The sequence below is a fragment of the Rhinoderma darwinii genome, chromosome 2, assembly GCF_050947455.1.
Source record: "Rhinoderma darwinii isolate aRhiDar2 chromosome 2, aRhiDar2.hap1, whole genome shotgun sequence".
NCBI lineage: Eukaryota > Metazoa > Chordata > Amphibia > Anura > Rhinodermatidae > Rhinoderma > Rhinoderma darwinii.
In genome coordinates this window covers 78,787,316-78,812,763 of record NC_134688.1, presented here as the reverse complement: position 1 = coordinate 78,812,763, position 25,448 = coordinate 78,787,316, and the positions used below count along the sequence as shown (strand labels likewise).

At 40.4% G+C, this 25,448-nt stretch overlaps 1 protein-coding gene across 3 annotated transcripts in view; it reads left to right on the top strand.

Moving 5' to 3' along the window:
- The window catches only part of ASIC1 (acid sensing ion channel subunit 1), a 223,280-nt gene that overhangs the window by 175,408 nt on the left and 22,424 nt on the right, over positions 1 to 25,448 (top strand). For all 3 annotated transcript variants that reach the window (XM_075851808.1, XM_075851807.1, XM_075851806.1), the window contains 5 exons: positions 10,658 to 10,808; positions 10,896 to 11,023; positions 13,159 to 13,309; positions 20,855 to 20,911; positions 24,268 to 24,421. In XM_075851808.1, coding sequence (XP_075707923.1) covers positions 10,658 to 10,808; positions 10,896 to 11,023; positions 13,159 to 13,309; positions 20,855 to 20,911; positions 24,268 to 24,421 — 641 coding nt within the window. The remainder of the gene's footprint in view (positions 1 to 10,657; positions 10,809 to 10,895; positions 11,024 to 13,158; positions 13,310 to 20,854; positions 20,912 to 24,267; positions 24,422 to 25,448) is intronic.

Below are 25,448 nucleotides of genomic sequence, written 5' to 3'. Positions count from 1 at the left end.
TCTCCCACTCCTAAGCTTGCCAGCCTGAATGGTGGAAGCAGGAGTCAGTCTCAGGGATGTATTCTCAGGTGCTGACTGATTAGTTCTGGGAGTTAACCCCGAAGCTGTGCCTGGCAGATCCTTTACAGTGAATCCGTGTCGGAGACTCACAGTGTGAGCAAGTAAGGGAAATGAAGGGGAAGCAGCTCTCGTACGGGCGCTGCGGCCCCTTCAAAACAGCTGCTTTGCGCAGGTCCCGGCAGTCTGACCCCGAACCATCAGCTCTTGATGGCCTATCCTCAGGATAGGCCATCAATGTTTAGGGAGTGGACAACTCCTTTAAGCTTACAATGTAGCAGGCTTAGAGGGTCCATGAGACAGGATCACAGATTGTGTGATGCTGTCTGCTGGGCCCTGTATCTAAGCCAATCACATGGTAGGCTTAGATACAGGGCCCATGTGTGATCCTGTCTGATGGGCCCTGTATATAAGCCTACCACACTTATATACAGGGCTTATATACAGGGCCCCAGCAGACAGTAATCTTATACTGTATGAGTATACTCTCTGTTGGGGCCCTGTAGCCTAAGCATCTTACATAACCACATGGTAAGCTTAGATACAGGGCCCATATGTGATACTGTCTGTTGGACCCTGTATCTAAGAATACCACATGGTAGGCTTAGATACAAGGCTCCAGCAGATAGTAATCTTATACTGTATAAGATTACTGTCTTCTGGACTCTGTATCTAAGCCTACTTGTGGTAGGCTTAGATACAGGGTCCAACAGAGTGTATCACACATGGGCCCTGTATCTAAGTCTACCACATGTGTTACTAATCGGTTTTTTTGTAGGTTCGGTCATTGGACTACGTCGGATTCGAGGACTACTTCGATGACGACTTTTTTTAATCAATAAAATGGTTAATGAGGGTTGTGTGGGCATTTTTTATTTAAAAAAAAATATTTTTTCTATGTGTGTTTATTACTACCGCCTTAGTAATGGTCACCGGCTGATTGACAGCATCCATTACTAAGGCGGGGCTTAGTGTTAGCCTGTGCAGAGGCTAACACTAACCCCCATTATTACCCTGGTACCCACAGCCACCAGGGGTGCCGGGAAGAGCCTGGTTTGATCCAGTACTTGACCATCTGTAGTGATGGTCGGATACCGGGGCGGCCACAGGCTGGTATTATCAGGCTGGAAAAGACCAGAAAAAGCACCCCCCCCCCCCCTGGTAATGCTAGCCTGCAATTTTCATAACCGGCCAGACACAACACAGCAGCAGCAGCCTAGCATTACCAGGGTGGAAAGGGCCACCGTTTTTGGCCTTCCCCAGCCTAAAACTACCAGCCTGCGGTCACCCCAATGGCCGCCCATCACTACAGATGGTTGCGTACTGGTTCGTACCCGGCTCTTCCCAGTACCCCTGGTAGCGGTGGGTACCGGGGTAATTATGGGGGTTAGTGTTAGCCTCTGCACCAGCATAACATTAAGCCCCGCCTTAGTAATGGACGCTGTCAATCAGCCAGCAGCTATTACTAAGGTGGTAATAATAAAGTTTAAAAAAATACAAGGACATAGAAAAAATATTTTATTGAAAAAAAAACACACAACCCTCATTAACCACTTTATTGAGAATAAAAAAAACGCTGTCATTCAAGTAGTCCTCGAATCCGACGTAGTCCAACAACTGAACCTGTAAAATAACACAAACACACAAAAATAATTAGTAACACATAAAGAAGCAAAACAATTATTATTCTTACATTTCCTGGGTCCAGCGCTGGAGCCGCAATGTCAGCTGAACCACTGTATCTAATCCTATAATGTGTGATACTGTCTGCTGAGCTACTGTATCTAATCCTATCCATAGTTTATAGGGTCGTAGTGCTATAGATATGCTGTCTCCTATACACACATACACACACACACACACATATACACGCACACATTTTCTTGGGGGGGGGACATATGTATTTGGGCTATTTCCCCTGACATTTTAAGACCTTAGTGACGCCCTTGGCTGCTAGTGCTGCATTGTTGGGTCACTTAGGAGACCCAGCGATGCAACTGAAAGCTGCGGGCTGTCGGGCCATAAGAAGTTTGTGGGGGGGGCCAATAAGAACTTTTGCATTGGGGCCCATGATTATTTAGCTACGCCCCTGGTGCCAAGTGTAATAAAAACACCTAAAGTACCCTAATTTTTGTGAGTCATAGAAAGTCAAAATGAGGATAAAACAAGCTGTTCTTGTTTTCCAATCTCTCGACTAATATATCTATCTTCTAACTTTCCTGCTCCTTATCAAAAATCCTCAAACAGGGTTGGGCAAGAATGTAGGAAAAGAGGTGGCAATGGATACTACTGGTAGGTAAAGAAATGAATTACCTGGCAGAAAAATAATAGGGGCATTAATCCAGCTTATATACGTTTACTTGCCTCTAAATACAAGATGGTATTATGTGAAAGTCTAAGCATTATTTTGTGGGCATTAACTACATGACACTCATATATGGGTACTGCTGTGCAGCCACAGCTATTTAACGGAAACTAAAGGGTCGGATTTCCCATTCGGTACAATAGGCTCATTCATAGGGGAGCCCCTGTGGTTAAGAGCACCGGGTCTTCGGGTTCAGTGCCGAATTGTAGTTCATGCAGTGGGAATTAGTGCAGTAGTGACCATTCAATACTTATAGATGTGTAGTACCTGTATACTGTGAAAAAACCTAGTTGCACTGTTTGGTCATGTGCTATTATGCAAGTATGTACTAGGTATGGAGCTTGTACAATAATATAAATGTATTTCAGGCTAAAATTGTGTGTTTATCTGTATATTGGGTCTGGTATTGGTGTGACTTTATTAATTGAAGGGGCCTAAGGTGCTGAACATTTTGTGCCTATAGGCTCTATAGACTCTTTGTGCTTGAAACTAATGTATGGGCACTTATATTGTAAAAACCTATGTTGCACCATTGTGTGAGGAATATTGTACTATTATGAGATAACGTGCTAAAAAGATCACTATTATGTGACACATCTGTTGTGTAAGTCGGCACATAGGTATAATGGTATACTGTTATGAGAGCATTTTGGGTATCTGGAAGCAAACTGGGAGAGGTTTCATATAAATGTATTGAATATGAGTTGGCTTGTACACGGCAAGTAGTCATCCTGATTATAATATGTAAATAAATATTAACAGCAATGAGAAGTGTCTTACTTAGATGGGTAACATTACATTTTATGTTTTCTTATGGTTAGGTGGAGTCTTAGGCCTCATGCACACTTCAGTTTTTTCCTTCAGGGTGCTATCCGTTTTTGTCACTGATAGCACCCTGAACCCATTCATTTCAATGGGGCCATGCACACGTCAGTTTTTTTGACGGTCCGTTGCTCCTTTCCGATCCAAAGTAGAGCATGTCCTACTTTGGTCCGCGATTCCGTGACCGTGAGGCCCATGCAAGTAAATGGGGCCGTCAAAAAAACTGAAGGCACACGAAAGGCATCCGTTTGCTGTCCGTGTGTGACGGAGCCATTGCCTAGCAACCGCCGGGCGGGCAGAAAAACATTAGAAAAATATTACACTAATCGGCAGCCACTTGTCTCTATCAATAACTAATAGAGAAAAGAGGCTGCTGATTAAAAATAAAATAAAAAGCATTTCATACGTACCCGGTCGTTGTCTTGGTGACGAGTCCCTCTTCTTCCTCCAGTCCGACCTTCTTTTGTGACGCGGCAGTCTGTGATTGGCTGCAGAGGCCGCGGCAGCCTGTGATTGGCTGCAGCGGCCGCGGCAGCCTGTGATTGGCTGCAGCGGCCGCGGCAGCCTGTGATTGGCTGCAGCGGCCGCGGCAGCCTGTGATTGGCTGCAGCGGCGACATGGATTGAACGTCATCGCTGGAGGCCGGACAGGAGGAATGTAAGTATGCACTTATTTTAAAAAAAAATTTTTTATTACATTAACATTTTATTTTCCGCGCGCCGAGCATGGTACTGTCACCCTGGACCCAGTAAAAAACTACATCAGAATCGCTATTTTTTGGTCACCACCCCTCCCAAAATAGAGAATAACAAGTGATCAAAAAGTCACATGTACCCGAATAGTACCGATAAAAACTACAACCCGTCCCACAAAAAATAAGCCCTTACACCGCTTTTTTGACTAAAAAAGTTTCGGCTCTCAGAATATGGTGACACAGAAAATAAATAATTTTATAAAAAAGTGATTTTATTGCGCAAACGCTGCAAAACATAAAGAAACCAATATAGATATGGTATCGCCGTAATCGTATCGACCCGCAAATAAAGTAAAATTGACATTTATAGCGCACGGTGAACGCCGCAAAAAAATAAACTAAAAAACATTGTCAGAATTGCTTGTTTTTGGTCATCTGGCTTGCAAAAAGATTGAATAAAAAGTGATCAAAAAATCACATATACCCCAAAATGGTACCAATGAAAAGTACAGATTGTCCCGCAACAAATAAGCCCTCACACAGCTCCGGTGGCACACTGTGCTGTGGATCATGCTGGGCTGGAACAATGAGAAGTGTAGGACACTGATTAGTCACTGATTGGTCAGCCTCATACACTCCTCTGTACAACACCCAGTTGGTAAAAAGTAAAAACACGCCCAGTTGTCCATTGAGAAACTCATTAGCATAAATCTAAACTAGCTCATAACTTGCTCAAAAATGATCGTTTTTCAAAATAAAAACCACTGCTGTTATGTACATTACAGTGCCGATCAGATTATGTAGAAGATAGGGCACTTATAATCTGGTGACAGAGCCTCTTTAAGTTAAAAAAAACCTTTTTCCATTTTTCTTCTAAAGTAATGTAAAAAAAAGAAACAAAATTGGTATCGCTACGTCCGTAAAAGGCCGAACTATTACAATATACCATTATTTAACTCGCACGATGAACACCCTAAAAACGTAAATAATTTAAATCGCCAAAATCAAATTTTTTTTGTCACCTTAGCTCTCAAAAAAAATGTAATACAACTTTTTGATCAATTTATATGTACCAAAAAATGGTACCAATAAAAACTACAGCTCGTCCTGAAAAAAATAAGACCTCCCACCGCTCTATCAACCGAAAAATAAAAAAGTTACGGTTCTCAGAATGTGGTGAAACAAAACAATTTTTATTTTAACAATTAGATTTTTCTTTGTAAAAGTAGTACAATATTAAAAAAAAACTATATAAATTTGGTATCACCGTAACTGTATTGAGCCGCAGAATAAAGTAAAGTTTTCATTTTTAACGCACGGCGAAAACTGTAAAAACAAAACCCCCAAAAAATGGAATCAGATTTTTTTCCAATTTCAGCCCGCAAATAATTTTTTTTCAGGTTCCCATTTTATGGTACTATAAATGGTGTCAATAGAAACTACAACTCCTCCCGCAAGAAATAAGCCCTCACAACACTCTACTGATGGAAAAAAAAAAAAGTTATGGCTCTTGGAAGGCGGAGAGTGAAAAACGAAAATAAGAAAGCAAAAAATGGATCAGTCCAGAAAGGGTTAATTAATTTCTAATGAAAAAATTTATGACCACATGTGGGGTATTTCCGTACTCGGGAAATATTGCTTTACAAAAATTGTTTGTTTTTTTATCCCTTGTGAAAATGAGAAAATTCAACATTTTAGTGGAAAAAAATTGTGATATTCCTTTTCGCGGCCTAATTGTAATGACGGGGTAGGGAGACAGACAGGTGAGCCCTAATCTACCCGCCACTCAGTCCCTGCCTACTTGCAACGACCCGTCCTAGGCGACGGGGTACAACTGGGCGACGGTCCCTACGCTCAGTAAGTGCACGACAGACAAACAGACAAGGGTACACAGAAGCTAGGGAAACGGGGCAGCTGCCCACGGAGACACCGTGAGCAACGAGAGTAGTGAACGAGCCGAGTCAAACCAGGAGTGCACGAGGTACAAAACGCTGAGCAGGAGAGTGGTCAGTAAGCCAAGGTCAATAACAAGCAGAGGATTAGTAGTTCAAGCAGCAGCAGCAGAGCCAGGAAACAAGCAGAGAAGAATAACAGGCAAAGGAGGAACAGGAAAGGCAGGTATAAATAGACAGTGGGCGGGAGCTAGCTCCGTCTGACCAGGCTGTGATATGCTCTCCCACTCCTAAGCCTGCCATCCTGAGTGGTGGAAGATGGAATCAGTCTCACAGACATAGGAGCAGGTGTAGACTGATTACCCACGGGCGTCGACACAGAAGCTGTGTCTGGCAGATCCTTTACACTAATTCTAATAAATTCTGCAAAAAGCCTGGGGGGTCTAAATGCTAACTATACCCCTAGAAAAATTCCTTGAGAGGTGTAGTTTCCAAAATGGGGTAACTTTTGGGGGATTTCCACTGTTTTGGTCCCTCCAGGGCGTTGCAAACATGACATGGCACCGAAAACCATTGCAGCAAAATCTGTGCTGTTGGTTCAATCAGCAGTTTATTATCACATGTGGGGTATTGCCGTAATCGGGAGACATTGCTTTATAAATGTTGGGGTGCATTTTCTTCGTTATTCCTTGTAAATATTAAAAATGTCATGTTTTTTCAGAAAAAATAGTAGATTTTCATTTTTACAGACTAATTCCAATAAATTTAGCGAAAAACCTGTGTGGTTAAATGCTAACTATACCCTTAGATAAATTCCTTGAGAGGTGTAGTTTCCAAAATGGGGTAACTTTTGGGGTGTTTCCACTGTTTTGGTACCTCCTGGCCGTTGCAAATGCGACATGGCACCGAAAACCATTCCAGCAAAATCTGTGCTGTGGGTTCAATCAGCAGTTTATTATCACATGTGGGGTATTGCCGTAATCGGGAGATATTGCTTTACAAATGTTGGGGTGCATCTTCTTCGTTATTCCTTGTAAATATTAAAAATGTCATGTTTTTTCAGAAAAAATAGTAGATTTTCATTGTTACAGACTAATTCCAATATATTTAGCGAAAAACCTGTGTGGTCAAATACTAACTATACCCTTAGATAAATTCCTTGAGAGGTGTTGTTTCCAAAATGGGGTAACTTTTGGGGTGTTTCCACTGTTTTGGCACCACAAGACCTCTTTAAACCTGACAAGGTGCCTAAAAAAATCCACTAGGTGCTCCGTTGCTTCTTAGGCCTGTGTTTCAGTCCATTAGCACACTAGGGCCACATGTGGGATATTTCTAAAAACTGCAGCATCTGGAAAATAAAATATTGAGTTGCATTTCTCTGGTAAAACCTTCTGCTTTACAATTTTTTTTTTATTAGAAATGAATTTCGGCAAAAAAAAAATTATTTGTAAATTTCACCTCTACTTTGCTTTAATTCCTGTGAAACGCCTAAATTGTTAAAACACTTTGTGAATGCTGATTCGAATACCTTGAGGGTGCCGTTTTCAAAATGGGGTGATTTATGTGGATTTTCTAATATATAAGGCCCTCAAAGCCACTTCAGAACTGAACTGGTCTCTGAAAAAATATGGCCTTTTATAATTTGATTTAAAATATGAGAAATTGCTGCTAATGTTCTAATCCTTGTAACATCCTAGAAAAATAAAAGGACGTTCAAAAAACTATGCAAACATAAAGTAGACATATGGGAAATGTTAATTAGTAACTATTTTGTGTGGTATTACTATCTGTTTTACAAGCAGATACGTTTAAATTTAGAAAAATGCTAATTTTTGCACATTTTCTCTACATTTTGGTGTTTTTCAGAAATAAATACCAAATTTACCGACCAAATTTTTTCACTAACATAAAGTACCACATGTCACGAGAAAACAATCTCAGAATAGCTTGGATAGGTAAAAGCATTCCGAAGTTATTACCACATAAAATAACACATGTCAGATTTTAAAAAAATCGGCTGTGTTCTGAAGGCCAAAACATGCTGGGTCCTGAAGGGGTTAAAGGGAATGTGTCGCTAGAAAAATTATAAGGACAGAAAAATATCAGCTGTACTATTAAATCTATTTGAGCCTCTGGATATAAACAAGAATGTTCCTATTCATTGACAGCAAACTGACATATTGAAAATGGTGAGGAATTAAAGTACAAATTATATTAGAAAGTTACATAACTTTTCATTATTTAATAATTAAAGAGGGTCTGTCAGATTTCACAATATAAACTTCATACATTATTAAATAGATCTCTAGACCTGATAAAGCTTGTGTACTTACTTTGAAAATTCATGTCAGAATGGCTGTATAATGCTTTTCGAAAGTTTTCCTGCCCAATATTATAATAAGCATTTTAGGAGTCGTTAGAGACTGAGAGAGTCCAAGTGTATTCATGAGCTAAACTTAATCTCTGCCCATCTATAGCTGATAAGCTCCTGTCAGTGCCCCTCCTCCACCACATAAGGCTAAAATCTCACACATACAGTACAAGTTGGATAATACAAAGTGCTTCAAGGAAAGTCAACTAGTGAACCGGCGACAGGGTCATGGGCGCCCCGGGCTCCTTGATGCGCGTGGGGACAGAATGTTAGTCTGTCTGGTTTGATCCCACAGAAGAGCCACTGTAGCACAAAATGCTGAAAAGTCCGGGACGAGCCCCCATTGTTACATCTGCATCATCAATTATATGCAGATACAATTTATGAACTGGATACATATAGCTACATGGTTATCTGAAGAAAGCCCATATTTTGCACTATTTTGCTCAGAGAATCTATAAGGGAGTGGGTGTTAAGAGAGAATGGGAAGTGGTGCATTCTATAGCGGCACCCATACTGGTATGGGTGGACCTGCTTATGTCAGCAAGCTTCTAGCACGGATGCAGCAATACATTGTATACCTGTTCGCTCCTCACACCTGCTTTTGTGTAGCCGCTTTCAGCAGCAAGATGTTAACAAGATATATGGTGTGAAGATACATTTTGTAACTGTTTAAAATTAGCAGGGACCCTCTTTAATGTCAAAGTAAAAAAGCCCCTCTATGAATTCATCTACTTTCATTACAATTAATAAACATAAAATAGCTGAATGTATAACTATTCATAACCTGTCAAGTCAGTATTTGGTAAAGGTAACTCTGGAATCAATTACAACCTTTATTCTGTGTGATAGGCTCAGCCCTGTGTACACTCCAACTTTTTCCCATTGTTCTTCACGGGACCATGAGTACCTTCTTAATACAACATACATTGCAGCATATTATGATTTAGTTACTCACAGATTCTAAAGAAATCCATGACGAAAAAGGCTTTCTGTACCTCCGTGAGGCACACCGCTTTAGTATGAGCCCATAGAAGTCTATCCCTGTGACCCAGATACTGAATTCGGTAGTGTGTGGGGGCCTTACTTTGTACAATATGTTGTTATTGATAAAAAAAATTCTGCGATTCAATGCTATTACTCAACAAAGACCAAGATGGGTGTCAGCAGTGGTGCACTTTACAACCCCAAAAAAATTCTAATCAATTGCTACTATCGTTATTAAAAAGCAGATGGGGAATAAAGAGAGACACAATTTGTGTCTTCCTTGCATTTCTGGAAATATATATACATCACTAATAATATTCAAATGAACAGAAACCATTAAATCAATGTTACCTGTTATCCATATGTGTGACAATGCATAAAAAAACACATGTTATGTCTAATACATCCTATCCTCCCATGAATATCGCTATGTGGGCATGCTTGATGTAGGGACATTCAATTGTAGGCCTCAATGGTGCATGGAGTTCAGTGTATATCTATTGTATCTATACAACATGTGAAATATAGTATGAGCACATTTCTCTTACTATGTGGAGGCAAATTGTTTATAAGCAAATGCACCAATACCACCACCTACTTGCGATCTTCATAAAAAAAAGGAAATTTTTTTTTTCCTTTTCAAATAACAGAAGCGTTGCACAAGCAAAGCATATGGAAGGCATTTAATTTTACTGTGTAGCAATTTCCCAATGATTGTTTTTTTATGGTTTTAATGTCCCCTTAAACGGATAGCTTTGTAAGTAATGTGTGGAGCAATATATGTTGAGCTATATTACCCTGCTATCTGTTTCTTGGTACAAATATTGGTAATTGTGCATAGTCGACTGTATGAGGGCTGGAATTCTTCCATCTTGCAAACAGCTATTTATACACTTGACTTGCAAGAATATGTCTGATTCTATTTAAAACCCATTAATGACCCCTTCAATCCCAATAAGCCCTGGTAATGAATGCAATGGATTAACTGAGCACAAACAGTAAAGAAGTGTTTTCTATTATTTGTGCTTTAATAATATGACTTGGCTCTCTTTGTGAACCTGGACTGGCCACTTTATCTTTCAATGCCTCCGAGGCTGAATGTTAACTCTTCAGGACAAGAAGATTACATCTGAAAATTCCATGAATTGCTTGTCAATTTGGCTTGTGGCACGTGAATTGTCGTTTTTCAGTGTTATATGATATTTAGGATTTTGTAGGCCCCTGTTTTACTTCCCCTCTTGTTACTTAGTAGTAGATTTTTCTTCTTGTCTTGTGAAAGATTGACATATCTCTTTTCTGAGTATCAGGAGGAACATGGATTATTAAACTTGAGAGAATAATAAAGTCATGATTTTGCCAAAAAATATATCACTGATTCAATTCCTAAACACTGTGAGAAGAATCCCAGAAGGGCCATTCTTCAGCCTGTTTTATGATTTATTTATTTTTCATTTTTATTTCTTTCTCAGGTTTTTACAAGGTATGGGAAGTGCTACACTTTTAACTCGGGACAGAATGGACGTACGCCATTAATCACTACCAAAGGTGGCACAGGAAATGGTCTGGAGTTAATGCTGGATATCCAACAAGATGAATATTTGCCCGTTTGGGGAGAAACAGGTCAGTAAATCTCATGTGTTTTTCTTTCTGTTGACATGATGAATTTTCATAGAGAAGCAGATTATATTCTGTTTATCTATTCTGCAGATGAGACCTCGTTTGAGGCTGGAATCAAGGTTCAGATTCATAGTCAGGATGAACCTCCTTTCATTGACCAGTTGGGGTTTGGTGTGGCTCCTGGATTCCAGACATTTGTGTCTTGTCAGGAACAGCGAGTGAGTACATCATTTGTATTACATTGTACATACCCTTAAATAGTCCTTATATAAGTGGACTGGTGCCTTCCAGACAGTGTTTGAGGCAATGGGTTGGCAAATTTATGTCAACACAGATGGACTGAAGCATATTATTCTATAATATCATATAGTACTATAGGAGTATGTATTAGAGTTTCTGTTTGATTTTATATTTCCTATTAACATGTGTAAATGTTTTAATTGGACACCTAAAAAAAACATTACTTCTTGGTTAAAAGCATCATATGCAAGTTATAAATCGTATTTAGGCTTTCGATGGAGGCATATTATAGCATATATCTGTACTGTATACATGTTTATATAGTAAGGGTTCGTTCACATCTGCGTTCACATCCATCGTAGGAGCAGAACAATGAGAACACCGGAAGCTCGGGATCTGTTGCATGACGGAAACCAACCCATTGACTTTAATGGTTTCAGTCGGGTCTCCATCGTGGTTTTCGCCATTTTGCCTGACATAAAAGTAGGCATGCTGCGCTATTTTATCCAGCAAAAATGGAATCTGTAATGGAAGCACCTAACGGAGTCTCTGAGGCAGATGTAAATAGCCCCTAACATCTACTTCATAATCCTAAGTATTAAATATATTTGATATTGGTTAACAAAATATTTATTAACAAAATACTACTGTGTATATTTTAGGCAGTTGTGGAAAAATACTGCAAAGTAAGAATGCTTTCAAATATAGAAATGTTAATAGTTGTTTTTATCAGTTAACAAAATGCAAAGGAAATGAACAGAAGAAAAATCTAAATCAAACCAATATTTGGTGTGACCATACTTTGCCTTCAAAGCAGCATTGATTGTTCTAGGTACACTTGCACAAATTCATGGATATTGTAGGATTATAGTCAGGTGTATGATTAACCAATTATACCAAACAGGTGATAATGATCATTATTTTCATATGTAGGTTGAAACACAGTCATTAACTGTAATAGAAACAGATATGTAGGAGGCTTTAAACGGTGAGAAACAGCCAAACTTTGCTACAAAGGTGAGGTTGTCGAAGACCGTTTCATGTCACAGGTCCACACAGCAACAAGGTAGTTATACTGCATCAGCAAGGTCTCTCGCAGGCAAAGATTTTAAATGCTGAGAAATACAGGCAGATACTTATCCATCATGCAATACCATCATGGAGGCGTCTGACCGGCTCCAAATTTATTCTGCAGCAGGACAATGACCCCAAACATATAGCTAATGTCATTAAGAGCTATCTTCAGCGTAAAGAAGAACAATGAGCCCTTGAAATTATGATATGGCCCCCACAGAGCTCTGATCTAAACTTTATCGAGTCTGTCAGGGATTACATGAAGAGGCAGATTTGAGGAAACCTACATCCACAGATTATCTGTAGTTAGTTCTCTAAAATGTTTGGAACAACCTCCCTGCCAAGTTTCTTCAAAAACTGTGTGCAAGTCTCTAGAAGAATTGATGATGTTTTGAAGGCAAAGGGTGGTCACACCAAATATTGATTTGATTTAGATTTCTCTTCTGTTCATTCAATTTGTATTTTGTTAATTGATAATTAGATTATTAACAATTCTATTTTTGAAAGCTTTCTTACTTTGCAGCATTTTTTCACAGCCGCCTAAAACTTTTGCACAATATTGTAAATATACTGTATAGTATTTTGTGGGGGAAGGCAGATATCCTAATTGACAAAGATTCCATTAGTCGCCACATAAATGTAATCCTATGGATGACACGTTCTGACACTGGATTTTAAACAAGGGAGTGGTGGGGCACCAAAGAGACTATTCTGTGGAACAGGGGAAAATTGGTAAAGTATATGTCAATAGTTTTAGTATTTCTTAGTTTTAAGCCCATACAGAACTTATTGACATTCCAGATAAACCTTTTTTTTTTAAAACATACAGAATGCCAGGATTGTGGTATTGCCCAGCTGGATTAATATACATTTACTCTCCTCCATAAGTTATGTACTTTTTGTAATATTTCATGAGTTACGTTGCATGTACTGTATGTATCATTGGGCAGATTTTATTAGATTATTTTACCAGCTTATCTCTTTTCATCAGTCCTTATCTCAGAATTTCTCTAACGTTTTCATACATATTATTCCTCAGCTAACATACCTGCCTCCACCATGGGGAGACTGCAAATCTAGTGCCATAGATTCAGAGTTCTTTGATACATACAGTATATCTGCATGTCGGATTGACTGTGAGACACGGTATCTGGTGGAGAACTGTAATTGTCGCATGGTGCACATGCCAGGTACTGTATCTTATCGCTTTCTTTCATTATTAGAAATTGGAATTAGAAATGTTGGCGTTATTCATTGTCTGTTTCCACCAAATCAATGCTGAAAAAATGAAGCTAACAAACCGTACATATTCTGGATGATGGAGAGATACCCTAAAGTAAACAGCAACACTAAGATTCTGACAAAAATAGAATAATACAATACCCAAATGTTAGTTACTCCCTCTATTTCTTTCAAACCAATGTTGTCATTTGTTGAAATATTTGGAATGTGTTTTCCTTTAAAGGGGAATTTCATGACTGGTGAGGTTTAACCACTGGGACCCCCACCAATCCCTTTAACAAGGGGCTAAGACCCCCAACAGCACTTTGCATTACTGCTCCCAACCTGGCACTTTACAAATACCTGCAACTCAGCCCCATCCATCTGAATGCGAGCTTGTTTTAGTATTGTGACCCGTTGATAAGACATGAGCTAGGCCGTGGCGACTTTGTTCTAATGCTCATGGGTATCCGATTTGCACCCCCATCAATCAGGAAGTAATGGCACATCTAAGTGATATGATAGAACTTGAAATCATTGGAAAAATTAGGTCTTCAACCACTTAATGACCAGCCTATTTTAAACCTTAATGACAAAGCTATTTTTTACGTTTTTCCATGGTCGCATTCCAAGAGCTATAAAAATTTTTTTTTTGCATCAACATAGCTGTATAAGGACTTATTCTTTGCGGGACAAGTTGTATTTTTTTAATAGCACCATTTTGGGGTACATATAATTTATTGATTAACTTTTATTAACTTTTTTTGGGGGTAATAGAAAAAAAACCCAGTAATTTCACCATTCTTTTTTTGCATCCTTAATTTATGCCATTTACCGTGTGGTATAAATAACATAATAACTTTATTCAGCGGGACGTTACGATTGCGTCGATACCAAATTTATATTGATTTTATATGTTTTACTACTTTTACACAGTAAAAACACAGTTTCAAAATTATTTATTTTTGTGTCTCCACTTTTTTATTTTTACGCCGATACAGCTGTATGAGGGCTTTTTTTTTGCGGGACGACTTCTAGTTTTCATCGGTACCATTTTGGAATACATGCGACTTTTTGATCACTTTTTATCACATTTTTTTAAAGGCAGGATGCACAGAAAACAGCAATTCTGGCATTGTTTTTTATCTTATTTTTTACAGCTTTCGCCAAGTACCAGTTAGCAATCTGGACCCACATTAGGCATGAATAGATGCCTCTTAGGGCTTTATACTTGGTAACTGGTATGAGCTAATAGCCCTTATTAGGGCTCCTACGGCAACTGCACTATCAAGTGTGCTGTAGGAAACACCTTTTAGGGCGGGTTCACACGTGGCGGAATTTCACTTAAATTCTGCTGCGGACACTCCGCAGCGTTAATCCGCAGCAGAGCCGTTTCTCCATTGACTTTCACTTTAATTTAGCAGTGTTCGTTTAGACGATGCGTACAATTCCGCTGCGGAGCATAGGCTGCGGAGCGGAATTTGGTGTCCGCAGCATGCTCTGTCTGTTGCGGAGCAGTGGCGGACTCATGGCGGAATTTCTCCATTGACTTCAATGGAGAGTCAAAATTCCGCAATGAAGTCCGCAGATCTTATGTGTGCTGCGGAGCGTATTGGTTTTACTACCATGACATTTCTTCATTCTGGCTGGACCTATGTATTTCTAGGTCTACAGCCAGACTGAGGAAGTCAATGGGGCTCCCGTAATGACGGGAGCGTTGCTAGGAGACGTCTGTAAATAGTCACTGTCCAGGGTGCTGAAAGAGTTAAGCGATCGGCAGTAACTGTTTCTGCACCCGGGACAGTGACTACCGATCTCAATATACATGTATCTGTAAAAAAACATATAAGTTCATACTTACCGAGAACTCCCTGCGTCTGTCTCCAGTCCGGCCTCCCAGGATGACGTTTCAGTGTAAGTGACGGCTGCAGCCAATCACAGGCCAAGCACAGGCTGCAGCGGTCACATGGACTGGCGCGTCATCCAGGGAGGTCGGGCTGGATGCCGAAAGAGGGACGCGTCACCAAGACAACGGCCGGTAAGTATGAAAATCGTTTACTTTCACTAGGGAAAGTGCTGTCCCTTCTCTCTATCCTGCACTGATAGGGAGAAGGGAAGCACTTTTCCCGCAGTCCGCAGCAGCTAGTCCGCATCAATGTACTGCACATTTTGTGCAGATCCGCAGCAGAATCTGCAACGCAGATTCTGTGCGGCATTGATGCGGACAGTTGCGGAGGAAATCCGCCACGTGTGGTCATGCCCTGAGACCGAGAGTACTTCAGCACAACAACCTGGAAATCACACCACCGACCGTGCTATATAGCAAATATCAATTCCCCTGCAACAAATGCAGCACGGCTATCTTGGGTTGCGGAATGAACACAATTGCTCAAGTTACAAATGGCAGTGCACAGGGTACATTCCCTCTATGCACTGTGAACTTGAAAACAAACTTATAAACGAGGGGGTGACCCTTGGAAACGGAAGTGCCTAAACATATCTGATGTGGATAATAAAATAATAAAATATCATATTTATTAAAAATAACTTGCATAAAAAATATACAAAAATACAAACATAAATATATAAAAATAACAAAAACAATATAAAATAATACCACATCAGGATATCACAACTATATAGAGATAAGAGCAATAATAGGCAGACTCTGTATATATATCTCGACCATTATATTACCGAGGTGATAGTGACAATGTAAGTGCACAATGCACTAGTAACAAATATTATCACATCTGCATCATCTATCAATACATGCAGAGATGACTTACTAACCAATATACAGTAACACCGATATTTGAAAAACATTATATCCCTAAAAGATCGCAATCAGTGATAAAATAATCTATGGGAGTTACGGAACAATTTATCACAGTGAACTCAGCTGCTTCCGTAATTCCAAAACCACCTTTCCACTGATTCCCTGACTATATGCGGCAGACAGCAGCTCTAGTCGGGGGACCCCAATTTTGAAGATAGGTATGGTTCCCAGAGGAAAAACCTACATCTATCAGACATTATTGCCATGTCCTGTGCTAATGGCATAAATGTCTAAGATGGGAATACCCCTTTAAGTATATGTTTAAAAGGATTGTCAAGAAGAGAACACTTTTTTAAAATTAGGCAGGCAGTCCGGCTTCACCCTCCCTCGGCGATCAGCTGTTATCAACAGGGAAAGTGACATCCAGGTATACATTTTCCCTGCATTTCAAATGAAAAGCCATCCATGCAATGCATGGTAGTATAGGCTCCAGTAGAGCGGGAGATATTGTTACAGGGTGGTCCCTCCATCTGGAACATAGAAATGAGTCCCTGAGACAACTCTTTTAATAAATTACAATTTTGCATAACATATCATGTTAACGGTTAAATTGTGGTGTACATTTAGCTTGAGCCCTAATAGTGCAACTTTAGTAATATAGTGTTTGTGATGTAAGGTAATAACTTTACATATCTATATTTAAACATATAAGAATCTTAAATGTCATACTCATGCCTGTCACCAAACTGAAATTTGAGAATACAGGGTAATTATAGCTCTGACTTTTAGCTAATAAAGGGATCTGGATCTTATGGGCATTGTTGTACTAAGGCCACTCAACATGTCGTAACCTAAGGCCAGTGGATGATCTTGGCACAAACCAACCCTAGTTATAACATAGTCATTCAGAACCAATATGCTGATGGCTTCTTCAGGTCTTGCTTGGGACACAGTGAGCATGTCCTTCTAGCTGGGCTGTTTACTCGTGAGTAGCTAACTTCATATTGAAGTGTAGAGGCTAAACATAGAAATAAAACTGTTCTGCTTTATTACGTTATGATCTGTTGTCTATTACATTTTCGATTAATATCTACATTGCAAACTTTAAGTGACCCTTTATCACTATGAGATACCACAAAATTATTAGGCTGCTATATAGTCTGAGTAAATGGAAAATACTAAATTTTAATTATTTCAGCTGAATTATGGTTTTCTCATAACCTCTGAAAAAAAATACAGCTGTTTACCTTTATTTTAGGATGAAATGGGAGGAATTTGAAACTAATGGAAGGAGCATTTATAAGAAGCTGAAAAATGATTCTGAATATAGCAATTTCATGAATTATAATAATAGAATTTGGAAAGTGCAAAGAATTCTTAATGAATCAATACAAGAACCAGGGTGCATTTGTCTTGGCAGCTTAATGATGAGATTAATATTTGCTAATCATAGGTTTGAGCTATTCCAACTAACATGCTACATAAAAGATTTGATTGAAAAGCGTGTAATGTAATAGCTAAGGATTCTAATTCTAGAATAGTGGTCCATGCTTCATACATAAGTAAGGAAAAAACTAAAATAAAATTACAGCGCAATATATTCAATAATTTCACAAACTAAAATACAATTATTGACGGGATTTTTTATGAAAAGTAAAAATTTTCTGAATGAATAACTGGATGCGCCAACAATGTTGTCACCAATTTCTGGGCGATATATATCACACCTATGCCAAGCACCTGTACCAAACCATCGTTTCTGTATGTATATACAATGAAGTCTGATTTAATGTAAAATGTGTTTCTATTTGCCTATGATCAAATTTGTTCTGCTTCAAGACTGCACCACACAGGGCTGACTTTACAGAAATTCTGGCCTTGAGCAGCAAGCAAAGTAAACCCCTCCACCCTGCTCACTACACGGAGACAGTTTTTCATGTGATTTAATAAGCTGAATGTATAAAATTATACCACCATACAATGCCTGAAAATTACCTCCAAATGGTATCCAGATGTTATTATATAATACCTTTATAACACAGTCATATATTGCACACACAAAACTGCCATTGAATGCCCAAATAAAACTGCCTTGCAGTGTCCACATAATACTGCATATACAGCCCAAATAATGCCGTCATATATATCAGTGCAGAGCAGAACACAGAGACTGTGCAGTTGTAATTAAATTGTTGGGCACGTCGCTCAGTTAAAATGAGCAATCTGCAGAATACTGGAACTGGAAGTAGAGCAGCATGTTTTTCTGCACAACTCTCCGTTTGCTTCTAAGGTGTTCCACCCTTGGGGGGCCCCTAGGAAACAGGTGCCTTAAGTCATTGCAATTCTATTCGGTAAAAAAAAATAAAAAAAATAATGGTTAGAACCAGTCTTTTTTTTATTGATTCACATATTATAGTTTATAAGCATAACCATTGCAGAATAAAGCTGCCCATCCGCTGACAAGCTAATATGAATATGGGCCTACCCTGTTTCTCCATGGCATATGTAGGGGAACCAAGGATTAGGCATGTTGAATTTCAATAAGACCGATTCTTTGTTTTGCTGGCAGCAGTCTGTCTCCTCTCTCCTATTGAATAAAGATGCACAGTCAGTGAGCGTATATGTGTTTAAGGAGGTCAGCAGAGATAGCTGTTGGCCAAATGTGTTTTAGGTCGACACCTAGCTTATGTGTATGGCCGGCTTTACTTTAATAAACCTGATCAGTTTGCCCCTCTAGCACCACGGCCGGTTTAGACAAAGTGTGGCCCTGGGCAAAGTTAATGATGAATTATTGTGTCAATAATGCAGTCAATTCAGAAAGCGGTGTGTAGAGAACTGCATCTGTGATATCTAGCACATCCAGGAGTGTGCTAGAAATCAGTCATATCAAATCTCTAAAGTCTCATGGTTTACTATTTTGCACAAGATGCCCCCTTCTTTGTCTCACCATATTCAGTGAGCCATAACTTTTTTTATGTTGTGTGGTGGTGCGACTGTTTTTTGCAGGATGAGTTGACATTTTAATTGGTACCAATTCGAAGTACATATACCTTTTTATTGGGCCTGCTGAACAAAAACTAGAAATTATTTTAGAGCACAGGTTGTTACAGATGTGACAATACTAGTTATGCTTCTTATTTGGACGTAATAAATGTTTTTAATGATGAAAAAATTAATTAACATTTTTAAACGTTTTTTGTAGCTTTTATTTTAGTCCTAATTGGGGTCTTGACCCCAGAGCAGTCCCCGCCCTTTCCAACAGTTCCCAGAGCAGATCCCCCTTTCCAACAGACCTCAGAACAGATCCCCCTTTCCAACAAACCCCAGGGCAGACCCCCTCTCCAATAGACCCCAAAGCAGACCCCTCTCCAACTGAGTGCAGAGCAGACCCCCCTCTTCAACAGATCCCAGAGCAGACCCCCCTCTCCAACAGACCCCAGAGCAGACCCCCCTCTCCAACAGACCCCAGAGCAGACCCCCCTCTGCAACAGACCCCCAGAACACACACCCCTCTCCAACAGACCCCAGAGCACACCCACCTCTCCAACAGAACCCATAGCAAACCCCCCTCTCCAACAGACCCCAGAGCAGACCACCCTCCAACAGACCCCAGAGCAGACCCGGCCAACAACACAGACCCCAGAGCAGACCATCCTTCCAACACAGACCCCAGACCAAACCCTCCCAATCAGACCCCAGAGCAGACCCCAGAGCAGACCCCCCTCCAGCACAGACAGGCCATTCACAGTGTCTCCCACCTGCTCTCTGTGCGCTCTGGAAGAAGCAGGAAGAAGTATGAGAGCGACATGTGACCTCATGATGTGAGAACCTCCAAGGAGACAAACACTCTAGAATTTACCAGAAGGGAAATGATGGTTCCCTTGCCTCGTCTTAAGGACGCGGATACAATTGAGTCCGGGTCACTGCATGTGCCACTGCCATCTTCTACGGGCCAGGTTGGCAGGGGGCACCTGGGAGGATGTGACCGGCCCCGCTGTAATCGCTGTAGCAGTAGTACAGCAATTACATAGTGTAGAGCAGGGCCAATCACATGATGACGAGTCATGAGGTCATGAAGGAAGACTGTGCCACAAAACTTCCGGTCCCCCGCCAGCGCTGTAAAAATCTATCAAAGTCTCATAATCAGCGTGACGGGGGACTTGAATGTACATTAGCAAGTGTACTCACATACTGCAGTGAGTACACTGCTAATACTTTTCGGTCTCCACATAACCCCTTTAAGCTCACCAACCAGACATACTGTAGGGCAAGTAGAGAAGAATATCCTATACCTTTGATACCAAAGAAGAAGCAAAGTTACAGTAATAAAGATATAACAATGTCAAAGGCTAAGGAGAGGTCAATAAGAATTGGAAATGAGTCTAGACTTTTAGTTTTAATAGTACGTAGGATAACTTTGGTGATGGCACGTTCATTGAAATCACCGTGCCCAAAAGAAAGAAATAGTAAAATCTATCTACTCTTGTATTCTGCTTATATAAACTACGCAGCCCATATTTAACAGAAAGCAATATTGTCATTGTTTCTCATTTTCCATCAAATGTAAAGAGTTAAAGTAATAACTGCATTTCCCACAACATTTTAAAATAGAGAACTTGACATGACTGGGAAATTATACCATGATATTGTTTCTATAAAGCTTGTAATAATGCTTTCTGAGTAACATAATAATTACAATACAAAAAAGTGACTTCATGCATTTTATACTAATCAGGAGATGCTGCATACTGTACGCCAGAGCTGTACAAGGAATGTGCCGATCCTGCACTAGGTGAGTCTTAATTCTATTCTGTGCTTTTCTGAATCGAATTGCTGATCATTAGTAAATATTTAATGTTAACACGTACCTAACTTTTCAGATGACTTTTCAGAATAATCTGTCATATGTGTGTACATGATGAATAACAGAATACTTTAAATAACTTTTATATGGCATTTTTGTAGGGTAGAGCCTAACTGCTGGCATAACTGGCACACACAAAGCAGAGAACACCCAGGTCCACCTTCCCTCTGTAGCACACCCTTAGAAGCAGAAGCAGCATGCATAGCTGCCAACAGTCCCAAATTTGCCGAGACTGTCCCGAATTTACAGAGACTGTCGCGGCAAATTACTGTCCCGGGATGGGTCCCGGCAACTGCCAGATTTAATTGTATCTGCATCCTCAGGAGTCAGGACGCAGATACAATTGAATACTATGGCAAAGCAGTAAACTATCCGCTTCCTGCTCTGCCATTCACTCCTCCTGGAGCGTAATCTCCAGCCAGAGCATCAGCAACGCTCTGGCCGGGGACACCGGCGCTCTAGGAGGAGCCCCTGACTTCACTGTCCATAAATGGACTGTGATGTCATCAGGGGTTCCCTCTATGAGCAAAATCCCTGGTCAAAGCGTCGGCAATGCTCTGGCCGGGGATTCTGCTCATAGAGGAAACCCCTGACAACGTCACTGTCCATGTATGGACAGTGAAGTCAGGGGCTCTTCCTGCAGCGGAATTTCTTGACCAGAGTGTTGCCGATGCTCTGGTCGTGGATTCCGCTACTGGAAGAGCGTGGCACCAGCTACAGAGGGGGCTGTGTGGCACTATCTACAGGGGGGGCATGTGGCATTATCTACAGGAAGCAGTGCATGGCACTATCTACTGGGTGCAGTGTGGAGCACCATCTACAAGAGGCATTGAGTGTGACACTATATATGCTGGTTTTTACACTACCAGAAGAGGTCAGCACATATTGTGAAGCCCTAGTGATAAAGTAGGACATCACCTGCCTGTAAACAACCGGATAACCAGAGAGAGATACTGGCCACCATAGTAGTTGTCAGCCAAACTAGTGCAGTAATTTTTGTCCGTTTATTTGTATGCAGAAATTCTGGAAAGAAAGCCACGCCCCGCTAGCCACATCCAACAGATAAGTCACACCCCATAAGACACACCCACCAAAGATGCCACACTCTAAATTTCCCTGTCAATTTTTGTGCAACTATGAGCATGGAGGACATCATACAGCAATAAGAAGCAGTGTAGCTGAGAATCCACCACTGGAGGGACATATAACTCTTAGTAGCAGCCTGTGTCTATTCTCTCTTATCCTGCTCGCACCTCCTGCTCTCCCTCCCCTATTCATAAGTTTCTATGGGTAGTGTGTCTGTGCCTGTGTGTCTATCTCTCTCTCTCTCTCTCTCTCTCTCTATTCCTGCTCCCCCTCCCCTTTCCATAAACTTTTAGTGGCAGCAGCCGTGTGTCTCTCTCTGTGCTTCTGCTCCCTCCTCCTGCTCCCCCTCCCCTATCCATAGACTTCTATGGGCTGCAGAGTTTGTACCTTTGTCACTCTTCTCCTACTTCCCCCTCTCCTCTCCATAGACTACTTTGGAGTAGCAGTGTCTGTGTCTCTTGGTTCCTGTTCCCCCTCCCTCTTATCTCTCCATAGACATCTATGGGCAGCAGTGTCTCTCACTTTCCCTCTCTCTCTACCAAAGATTTCTATGGGCTGAAGCATCTCTACTCCTGCTCCCCACTCTTCTCTCCCCTCTCCTCTCTTCGTAGACTTCTATGGCCTGCAGCATCTGTGTCTCTATTTGTTCTTCTCCATTGCCCCATATACCCCTGGGGATGCCGTATATATGGCGAAACATGTCAGGAGGCATATTTTTTATTTTTTTTAAATCACTGTCTATTAACTCTATATAGTTACAAGATGTGATTTGCAGACGCATCCAGCGATTGGTATTATCATATGTGTAGCAGTGAATCCGAATCCGCTACCTTGTTGTATCATTTATACTTGGATTTATTACATTTACATTGAGCTATAGGCAATTAATTTTTAAATTCATCTGACAAAAATGTAATAAAAGTTATGATTTATTAATTTAAAAAAAATATACTCTGTAAGTAGAGTGAGAAAAGGGTATTTAGTTGCCTTCTGGCAAATTGTTAGTACTATTGATCATAGATATACCTGCCAGCCTACCTGGCTTCTTTAAAAAAAAAATTGCTTCTACATGTAGAAATAAGACCCAATCACCACTTATAAGCTGGTCCAAAGCTCAAGTGTTTGAATGGCGATGTTTTGCTTTTGACATATTTTCATCTCCTTTAATCATTTTATTCTACAAATGGACTTCTTTCTCTGGGATCTGAAAATCAGGTCCGCTGTTGTTAAATATAACACAATTATAAGCGAACATCCTTACTTCCTCCATCTACAGTGTAGATCTCTGTGCAACTGAAATCTTCAGCAGAAAATAAGAAAAATATTGCATTGTACCTTGGCAGTTTTGTGGGTCATAAAATAAAATTATTCTGTGTGCAGCTTGAGAAAGTGGATGAACTGATTTCAAGAATATCATTAGTTTTGTAAAACACAAACACAAACAGATGTTTAACTTTCCCCTTGATGCCAACAGCAGTATTATCATTAGAAACAACATATTCCACAGTGAATTTCTCTATTGTTTTAACATTTTGATATGTTATTGATTTCTTTCTTTCTTCTTCATTAAAGGGGATATCCAGGATGTGAATTTTTTTTATATGGGGCTGGAAATGAAATAAATAAACCAAAAAAGCAAAACTTACCTATGCTTGCCCCTGGCGATCCAGCGCTGTCGCTCTAACAACACACCCGGTGGTTCTTTGAATGCACGTAGCATGTAACCGTTACAGCCAATAAGAGGGCTTAGCAGGGCTCACAATTGACCAATCATATTTCTGGCATAATGCCAGAAATACAACATATGGCCGCTAAGTTCTCTGATTGGCTGCAGCAGTCATATGCTACGTGCATGTAGACAACCACCAGGAGTACCACTGGCGCATAAGCGCTGGACCGCCGGAGCAACAAAAGGTAAGTATTGCATTTTTGGTTTATTTCATTTCCAGCGCCTAATAAAAAATGTTCACATCCCGGATAACCCCTTTAAAGGAGTTTTCCCACATTAATGGCATATACATAAGATATGCCATAAATGTCTACTATCAGAAGAACGTGGATCGTCTGACCCCCAATGTCCTTAGTAAGCCAGAGATTGGTGAGCGGTAAGAGACCTAGACATTTATAGCATATACTGTGTGATAACCCCATTAAAAGAGTTTGCTTAATTGTTCTTACTATTTTATTTACTCCCTCAGATTTCCTAGTAGAAAAGGATAATGACTACTGTGTATGTGAGACTCCATGTAACATGACACGGTATGGGAAGGAAATGTCCATGGTGAAAATCCCCAGCAAAGCTTCAGCACGATATCTGGCTAAGAAGTACAACAAAAGCGAGCAATACATAGCGTAAGTATACTATACCATATAACTCGCTCTATGTGTGTATTTTATATATGCAGTATTTAATCCATGTACTGGTGATGAATGTCATATGTTTCCAACAGTGTTTTAGAGATTGCAGAGCAAATAATTGCAAGTGGCCCACCAACACTATGGGGCATATAGTCCACCCAGCCACATAAGAAAGCCGGTTTATAAGAAGATGATTTGGTAGTGGAATGCCTTCTACTCAATGCACATTAAAGAGGTTTTCCCATCTCGGAAATTAATGGCACAGATCCACAGTATATGCCATAAATGCCCCATAGATGCTTTGGGGACTCTCAGCTATCTCGAGAATTGGGCCCCCTGAACCCTGTCCTACATTGTCTGGCTCCTGCTGCTCCCCGGAAACTGTTTGACGGTGTGTTCGGGAGTACGGAAACAGCCCTTGCTTGCAGAGCTACGCTGTTTCCGTAACTCCTATAGAAGTGAATTGAAGTTATGTAAAAATCATACAACGACGAGCTACGCTGTTTCCGGGAAATAGGAATCTACGGAAACAGCGTAGCTAGCCGTGCTGCATTGTTTCTATAACTTCTATTCACTTGGATAGGTGTTACAAAAACAGTGTATCTCAGCGGGCCCGGCTGTTCCAGTGCTCCCGACCACCTAGTCAGATAGAGGCCTGGGAGCAGTGGGAGCCGGGAAAGGTAAGGCGGGTGTCATGGGGCCCCGTTCTAGAGATAGATTCTGGTCCCTGCGGTGAGACCCGCATCTTTCAGACATTTATGGCATATCCTGCCTTTAATGTCCAAAATGGGAAAATCCCTTTAATGTAATCATGCCAGAAAGATCTATTTTAATAGACAACTGCACATATTTTATAATGTATAAAGATTCTGCATTGCACAAGAATCAAGTTCTCCTGTCCATGCTGTTAGGGGTGAGGTAGGTGGTGTGAAACAGTACTTAAAAGGAGCATCATTTTTTTAATTACTATGGGGCCTCTTAACTCTATGTACACCCCACATTAGATACAGTGGCATGTGAA